Consider the following 9,217-nt stretch of genomic DNA (forward strand, 5'->3'; position numbering starts at 1 on the left):
ACCCAAATGGCCATTGACATCATAACTTACATCCTGCGTTAGCAGCGTACATTTACATAGAATAGATTGTCTTTATACAGGAACAAAATCGAGCATTCGATTTTAAGGTTTAATTCTTCTCTTCTAAATTACGGTGTACTGAACGATTTAGTGCACCACTAGTATGGAATCAATAGTAAGGAAACGTGCTAACCTTGGACCTTGGTTAATTTATATAGACAAGATAGCTTCAGTAACATTAGGTGTAATGCAATATGCACGTGCACGGTATATAAGTTATTCTTGTTTTAAAGTTATCGCTTTTCTTAGTACAATGCAACATCAGAAGTATGAAATACAATTATACCGATTTATATCCATGTAATTTACACTTCATATTTATTACATTAGCCTAAATGTTAAACGTGTTATATAGCAGTGTTCTCTATGAGCGTTCTTGTAACACGGAAGTGTATGTGCGTAATGGTTCGGATATCCTTAGCCCTCAAAACACGGAAATGTACTCATATGCCATTACGTTTTGTCACACGTCTGTATGTAAAACCTGCAGGACGCAACCTGTTCCAGAGCAACTTGAGGTAAAGTTACAGGTAACTATTATATAATTAGATGCGTCATTATTTTCTTTATTAACAAACTTGATGATGTCGGGGTAAGAAGCTGCAGCTTCTTTATATCTCTAGTTTATCATAATCTTCTTTAATGTAATTGTTCCATGCTGTGTTGTATATAAAATTGATGTTTCACTTTCCTGGTGGATTTTACATGTTAAGAAGCATGTAATGTGTAGAGCTTTAGCTATTTTAGTGATTTTAGTGGTATATTACATACTCCACAGGAACTCAAATGTGAATTTTCCCCGTTATAAGTTTACATCAGTCACAGTAGCAAACAAAAACATTCCTGTGTGTAGAGAGATATGCCACGCTGCATTCTCGTGGCGAGATGACACGAGTCTATGTTGAGGACTAGCAGACACATAATGACATTATACTAGCTTGTACAGAGCTTGTGACCGCTGACCGGATGTAGGTTACTTCATCGCACGTGACACTGACACCTAGCAATATTTTTGGAAAATGTCCGTCAGTGATGAGCTTGTATTTTTTCGTTCTTATTATAGATAATACTCTGTTCGCTTATACTTGATCAGAATAGGTGTTCAAACTTGTGGTATAGACTTGTATACCGGATACTGTGTATATATCGTGTTGAACTTTTCTCGTATACGCCATGTCCGAGAGTAACAGCGTAAGTGGCGTGATGGAGTGGCTGAGGACCTCGTAATAAACCTATATTAGTGAAAGTACATGATGTATAATTGAAGTTATGAATGTTTTATCTATCCAACAGGACTCACTTTATGATACATTGGGTTTGTTCTGGAATTAAGCTTGGATCATGTATACGGGGAGTAGTGCACCACATGTCGCAGGTAATGTATAAGTATAAATGTATAATCGACCACATAACATTGTCATATATCTCCGTAAGGACAATACTGGGATTAAAATGTTGTTCCATGGAGGCTTCTTACCCTTACCCCAATCGTATGCACATTTGCCATTTTCCTCTTTATCATGATGATGGTTGCGATTTTATTCCCGAGGTGGTATTAATTATGAATATTTGTTGTTGATGGTGATATAATGCTGATGATGAAGATAGTTTTTTTTAAGTAGTGAAAATAATTATAAAGATTGCATGGCATGTTTATGAGGAACTATCAATTTTGTTTTTGATTATTTGATGATAACGATGATTATGATGATGATGTATCTGTGACAGGTTTTGATAATTCATTATGATTCTGATTGACAGGTGACACTGGCTCATCAGTCCTTGTTGTTGGGGTATCCAGTCTGATCATCATTGTTGTTGTAGCCAGTTGTATAGTGCCAAGGTAATACAAAAATATTTTGTATAGAGATTTTTGGAAATATATATTTATTGATAATTTCTAATATATCTTAATCTGCACAAAAAATATGTAAATTGATCAACACTATCACTTTGTCAAGGGATGCCTCATTACGATTTTTCAATAACTGTTTTTTCACTAACACTTGATTTTACCCCTGTTTACTTTAATGTCTCCTTAACCCACTCCAGCTCAATGACATAGGCTCCATCTCAACATTTCCTTCTCTCCTTGTCGACCCAGTTTTACAAGTCCATCGTCCACCAAACCTATATTACATAGGTATAATATAATATAGATATATATGAGGCGCCTTCGAATGTGTCGTCTTCACTTTGTTTTATCAACTTCTCAATAACCATGATGCACCCTTACATGGGGTATGTTGCTTGGTGTCTTTTTATCACTACAAAAAGGGTAAGAGTCACACTAAACAAGAAGACACAACACAAACATACCGCAGTCTCCCAAAACACACACCTCACACCGCATACATGGAAAGCCGTCCTTACATGACCCTTGCTGTTAATAGGACGTTAATTAATCAAAAACAAACAAATAACCTTACATTCACATCGTGCATTCTACCTTTCCACATAAGCAATATTTATCACAGGATTACACAACATGAATATGATACATGTACTGTCTTCTTAAATGTACACATACACATACAAAAACAGATACACCTGCATTTGTCCATATGACTTCAGGTTTTGATAAAACGTTTAGGAGTACAAACCAAACTCATGACTATGATGCTAATTGGTATAACTATCTTCAGTCTTTTAATTCCTTTCGGATCCACTCTGTGTTACATATGACTATGTTCCTGTTTTTGTGCCACCCTGACAAGACTTACCCATCACGCAGTAAGAGTAGCGTTATGTTATGATATGATTAATTTCCAATTCTGGATTACTAGGATAAAAAACTACAAATAACAGTACTATGGTAATATTGTCATTATTTCCACATTGAAGTAACAATAAAGGTAGGTAACAATTAAGTCAGGGCGGCAGGAATTGGTTCAAGATTGTTTAAATTAATTTGATGCTAAAACTTGATTACAAAAAAGTAAATGAGCTTACAGTAGATTATCGATATGAGTGTGTTTTTTATATAAAATACCAAACACACGCAAGACTTTTTTACAATATTGAAAGGCAGTTACATAATATAATCTAAGTCGCTTGTTTTTATCACTACGTCTGAACATCTTAAAGAAGGAATAGTTTGGTAAATCAATCCATGATTCCGGTATAAGATGTTTCATGATCAAACTTTTTTGTCATTTCAGATGCAAAAAGAAAACCCATAGGGAGCTTCAACCAAGAGTTACAATAGAACGAAAGCGGGCGATAAGCGTGGAAGATGAATCAGTGATATCTAATTCATCAAAATCTGCACCAAAGAAACCCATACGACATTCTCCGTCTACTCATTCAAACAAACAAAAGAATGTACAGAACTATGAAAACGTCTTCATAGGAGTTTATCGAGGGAACTTTGCGTCCCCTAGTGTAAGTGCTGCAGATACATCAGACGCTATGGACAATGTGTCGTCTGCTTCAGACCCATTCTTAGACCCAAAAGAGGACAAAGATGCGCAAAACAGACTTAACTACTACGAGGAACAGTGTGACAAAGCGCTGGAGAGACATATCAGTGTTAGGTATGAAAATAATAACGATCAGTTTGATGACGTCATTGTTAATAACCGTGGAAGCAATGTCAGTGAAACACGCAGGAGTAAAGGTTCCGTGGAGATTTCTATCAGCGTCAACTCCCGGGTGTGATGCCGTCATATAAATGTTTAACTCCCACGAGTCATCACGTGATGCCATGTTGTTCAACTTTCGGATATGATGCCATGAAGTTTTGCAACTCTCGATAGCGAAAAATTACGTTTATTTTTGTTTCAACTCCCGGATGTTATATTAACAATTATGTCCTTTCTCCTGTGTTTTCTGATGTCATTGTGATCCGACAAATACTTTTACTGGATTTTCTGCCATAGGTTTTTTTACTCAATGCTTGGGAGCTCGCTTAGAAAATAACACGGCATGAATTGCAATTCATCAGCAGCTTAAATCAATACATTAACACCAAGATAGTTTTTGCAATAACCAATGTTAATATTAGTGTACCCATGGCAATCTTTCGTGTGGTCAATTGTGTATTAAGTGTTCAAAAGCAAAATTGTTGTATGGGGCAGATGTTTCCGATAATGATTATTCAAAGAACGTGTTGATATTGGACTGATTAAAAAAAAACAACAACTTAATAATACAAATATTTCATCTTAAGCCTTTCTATTGTTTGTAGACAGGACGACATCCACGGGAACTATTGTTCACGGAATTGACCGATCATAACTCAGTCGTGCTATGAAAAAACACTGTGGCCCTGACACGTCGTAGTAAAGTAATGATAACTCGTGGAAACAAAATGTATAATGACAATCAAAGGCATCGTGTGAAAGATCAAGTGATTCGTAAACTGACTTTGCGATCACGTGTTATGTAAGCAACTGTGTAATATCATGTGACATTTTTAATGCGAGTGATATTATTGTGTAAATACCACATCCCATGTGTTTTAAGTCGTCTGTTATTACATGTCTTGGAATTTATACCACGTGACTCTTGGGCTTGTCAACCGGTGCATTTCATGAGCCAAAGCGTGATCACTTCAATATGAATATTGACAATTTGATACTTGTGTATTCTCTGAACATTACCTCCAGAGTGTTTAAAAAATATTCAAAATATTGTTTTAGTTTTTGCTTTCATAACATAACATGTTCAGTTGAAAAGAACACATTAATAGAATATTTCCTTTAAATAGCCTGACTATTTTGAAACTATTATCTCTCAGCTTAGAACTGTAACAATTAGTTTGGAATATTCCTGAGTATCACAATACTGTCCCAATTGTACCAAAGCGTAAAATTGCATAGCATGTTAATGATGAAGTCTCAATATTTCTTCACCCATAAGAAGATAATTAGCTGATTAAGTATGTTTAGTGTGCGTTTCTTATACTCAAACTGAAAAGGACTTACTTCTTCAAGGAGTTTTATGTAAGATAAACGTATGATCTGAAGTTACATGATGTTGTTCTCTTTATTTCCAATATTTGCCGATACAACTTTATTTTTTAATGTTGTGGCACATGATGCACTGAGGCGCTGCATTGAATATCAATTCCGGTAATACTTTCATTGTATTATATTTGTTTGGGTGTTATTTATTTAATTTGAAATATAATAAATAAAAAAGAAGACTTATGTTATGAAAGTGTTGGTATTTTTGCTAAATACATGTAATAAATAATTGGCTTTTGATAGATAATCAAAGAAAAATATTGAAGTTTCAATATATAAAAATTATATAATAAAAAACTATCAAGAGTACGAAGCTTTCAGTCAGTGATATGACATACTCCATATTAGCCTGTCTCAATGTGATTTTCTGCCTTTTATATGAATATTTTACACTGCTCTACGAGCATGTAACATCGACCGCAATGTGGTTTCCTTCTTACAGGTTTGGCGTTACAATTGCACCTGCAAGACGGCTAACTGTCATAGTTTATAAAGGCAATATATTCTGCTTAAGCAACAAATGATGATGATGACTGGTTTGATCGTTGTCAGTTTAATGTGACCGGGTAGGTATTTTTTTCGATGTCAATAGTTCCATAATTACAAGGAGACGCGAAACGAGTATAGCGCAGCCTCCCAACACATAAACATTGATAGACAACATATTGCATACAGGGAGGCCGTCCTTAGCTAACATCGTTTAGCTGTTGATAGAAAGTCAGACCCAAGCAATCTGCAAGCCATCCGATCGAATCCTGTTAGCTACCCAAATGTTTAACATATGCCTTTATGTGACTTCCTATTTACTATATGAATATTCAGAATGAAATGTTGCTATGTCTGCTACTTGAATATTCAACAGGTAAAATACATTAGTGCAGGTAGTGGTTTGAAGCTACCTCCGTACATGCGAGATTGCGTTTCTTTGTATTGTTCTACAGTCCATTTTATAGACGAAAGAACAACAATAAAAGGCGCTAATAAATAAATGCATCATACAGAAAGTCTGATTACGTAAAATACATTAAAAAGTGTAAAGTTAAAACAATAAACTACCACCTCTGTAGACGTGTCTCGGCCAGGGGCCAGAACCCAAAGCCTTTACATGAGTCGGTGCCCAGGAAGACGTTAGAAAGAAGACTCTTAATTAAGTCGCCTTTTACGATCACACAACAGGAGCGGCAGGTACAATTCAGTGGTTTTGCTATGTTAAAACAGTTGCATTTGAAACTTCTCATTTGTCTTTTGTAATTACGTACGAAGAAAAAGGTAATGTACGATGGCCGACAGGAGCCTGGCAAAAAGATATGAAAAAACTGTAACGCTTCTTATCATGGTACAGTTTTTTCACATGTTTGTGTACCATAAATGGTACAAAAACATATGAAAGCATGGTACAGAAATATGTGAAAGCAGTATTTATGTGAGCAGTCACTTTTATATTTTTCTGTACCAAAAGAACGGCCGAAAACAGCCATGACACAGAAACATGTAAAATACGAGAGACTCAAAGGTTACAGAGTTTGACAAATGACTTCCTGATAAAGCTGTCAACAGTTAAGATTGCATACACCTTCACGGAAAACACAATAAAACAATTAGACAAATACGATAATTGTGGCAACCATGTTCATTTATTTGTCTACATTATAAGAATGCTCACATCATACAGGTTTTATTTAACAATTCTAGGCCCCAAGTTACAGCCGAAAAATAGCAGAATAGTTTCGTTTCTGTTTTTCCTCGGAAGTGCTCAACGACAGTTTATGCTTGTTGTGACGCCCTAAACAAACTCCTGCTGTTCGGAGTCAGGTCAGGTCATAGTGTTTGATAATAACATTCCAATGCTCCTTTCACATCTTTGTGTACCACGGTTTCACGTGTTTTTGTACCACTGATGGGACAAAAAGATGTGAAAGCTCAGACCCTTTCATATGTTTTTGTACCACGCTTTCACATGTTTTTGTACCACTGATGGTACAGAAAGATGTGAAAGGTAAGTCGTTTCACATGTTTATGTACCATGCTTTCACATCATACCATCAGTGGTATAAAAACATGTGAAAAGGAATTAGCTTTCACATCTTTTTGCCGGCTCATTTCGGCTATTGGTACATAAACATGTGAATGTAATCTGAATTTTCCAGAGATGTTTATAATCTTTCTGTAACGCAATTTCACATTCACCATATCATGGTACAAAATGATGTAAAAAAAACTGTACCATGATAAAAAGCGTTACAGATTTTTCATATCGTTTTGCCAGGCTCTTGTCGGCCATCGTAGTAATGTGAATTTTTAATTTAAAGAAGATCATTCAATATACTTAATATTAATCGTTTAGTTAACAAAAGAGTGAACGATTTCGAAAAGTCAGATGTGATTAATTGTTTTATCAGGAAAAACGGATACAATACCAAGTAAAACAATTTACATCGACGGTCCCGGCTTCCGTGTAAAACTATATCTGTGACGTTATACACAGTTGAGAGGAAGAAACGACCAACTGGTCGGATGTGACGTAAAACGTAAACGCACATTCGATAAAAATCAAACCAATAATACAACTAAATACTTCACTTCCTTATGATCTGTTGTATCGCGATACAAATATGTCGTCATTGTAATTATACTGGTTGTCCATTCAGTATATACCTTACACAACACATAAAAATATCGGTTGACTTATGCTTGTTTATGACTTGTCATTAATTAACATTTGATACAATAATAGTCCTAATTAGCTTATTTATGGATTGCATCATTTGTGAAAGTGACTATATACGACGTGGTTTTATACTATTGTATTATTTGTCAATGTTAAGTTAAAGATTATTTGCTGGTAGTTTTAAGACCGTGGTGAGATGGTTATTGTTCAACAGGAACTCATGACGAAGCTGTGGCGTACCTACTATGACACCATGCCACACCTAGCCTGTCCTGTATGCTAATTAACATCCGGTGTATCTCCGTCATTACAACACATGGTCGTCACATCATATGACCTGTTTTTGCCCCTGAGTAATAATCAATTACAATCTTATATAGACTAGGCAACTTTTAGGTCCATATAAAGCACATATAACCACAACTTTTAAGACCATGCTAATTTTCATTATACATTATTTTTTTAACCATTGTCTAACCTAGATTTAAAGGTTTAATTGCTCCTTGATAATTAAGTCTTGTTTTGTGATCTTTGAAAACCGTTCCACAAAAAATGTTTATAAATGTTCTTAATACATAACAGATCAAATGTTGAAAAATTGATATCTTTTTTGTTTGTTAATATCGTTTATTATTTAGACCAAAACCAAAGTCAAAAACAGTGGACGTAATAAAATAAGGTACACTAAGATGAGTTTAACCTACTTCCTTGTCTATTGCTATCCATTTGCCACCAAATGCACTGTAAGTAAATTAAATAACACAAGAAAAAAACCGGTACACAAGAATCATTCATTTTTCGATATAAAAACCCAAATAAAATTAGTAATGTTTAATGTCACTCGGTTATAACTGTAGTTCACAATAAGAAACATTAATGCTAATTAAAGTGATAGGAGCTAAGGCAGTGATAAATATAGTCATCTATTGGATTAATATAATCTGTCAAGCGGACAGAGATATCTCAATTCTCATTGAATCGTCCTTTAGAGTCGAAGTATCCGCGTTCACTTGACAAGCACATATTACATTTTTACTGTGACAATATCTGGTATTTTTAATTCAATATTGACCAATCTAAACACAGAATATACAGTGAATATTTCGTTTTACGGGATCATTTTGTTAAGATATCAAACCAAAAATATGACTTTTATTTTTATTTCTATCTGTTGGAACATGTATGTACTACATTTTGATTATTTCATGTAAATTAAACATTTGCGTCCCATGTTTGTTTGTTTGTTTGAGTTTTACAGTCCATCGAAAACTAAGGTCATTTAGGGCCAAACTACAAGTCAGGCATTAATATCAGAATATATACCGTGATTGTATCTAAAAGATCAGGATAAGAAAAGGGCAACATTAATGATGTCACGTTATTTTCTGGCGCGCGTGAGCTATCCTTTCCCCATCCCGGTAAAAAGACTTAATTGTCTTTTCAAACCAAATTCTATTTAAGTTTCTGCTCCTGCTTAGCGTTAAGCATTAAAAAAGTAGGACGACTGGTTCGCCCACTG

The 9,217-nt window shown here is 34.9% G+C and overlaps 1 protein-coding gene across 5 annotated transcripts; it reads left to right on the forward strand.

The window, feature by feature from the left end:
* The first annotated feature begins 450 nt into the window (after positions 1 to 450).
* On the forward strand, positions 451 to 5,223 carry LOC138321243 (uncharacterized). 5 transcript variants are annotated; one of them, XM_069264771.1, is made up of 4 exons: positions 451 to 590; positions 1,354 to 1,435; positions 1,822 to 1,903; positions 3,222 to 5,223. In XM_069264771.1, exons 2-4 carry the CDS (start codon positions 1,402 to 1,404, stop codon positions 3,718 to 3,720), a joined length of 615 nt encoding a protein of 204 aa, XP_069120872.1. In that variant the 5' UTR covers positions 451 to 590; positions 1,354 to 1,401; the 3' UTR covers positions 3,721 to 5,223. The 5 variants fall into 5 exon arrangements, with proteins under 5 accessions (XP_069120872.1, XP_069120873.1, XP_069120874.1 ...); XM_069264772.1 differs by having other exon boundaries at positions 512 to 578; XM_069264773.1 differs by lacking the exon at positions 451 to 590 and adding an exon at positions 748 to 1,028.
* The last annotated feature ends 3,994 nt before the right edge of the window (positions 5,224 to 9,217 follow it).

Source organism: Argopecten irradians, chromosome 4 (genome assembly GCF_041381155.1).
Source record: "Argopecten irradians isolate NY chromosome 4, Ai_NY, whole genome shotgun sequence".
NCBI lineage: Eukaryota > Metazoa > Mollusca > Bivalvia > Pectinida > Pectinidae > Argopecten > Argopecten irradians.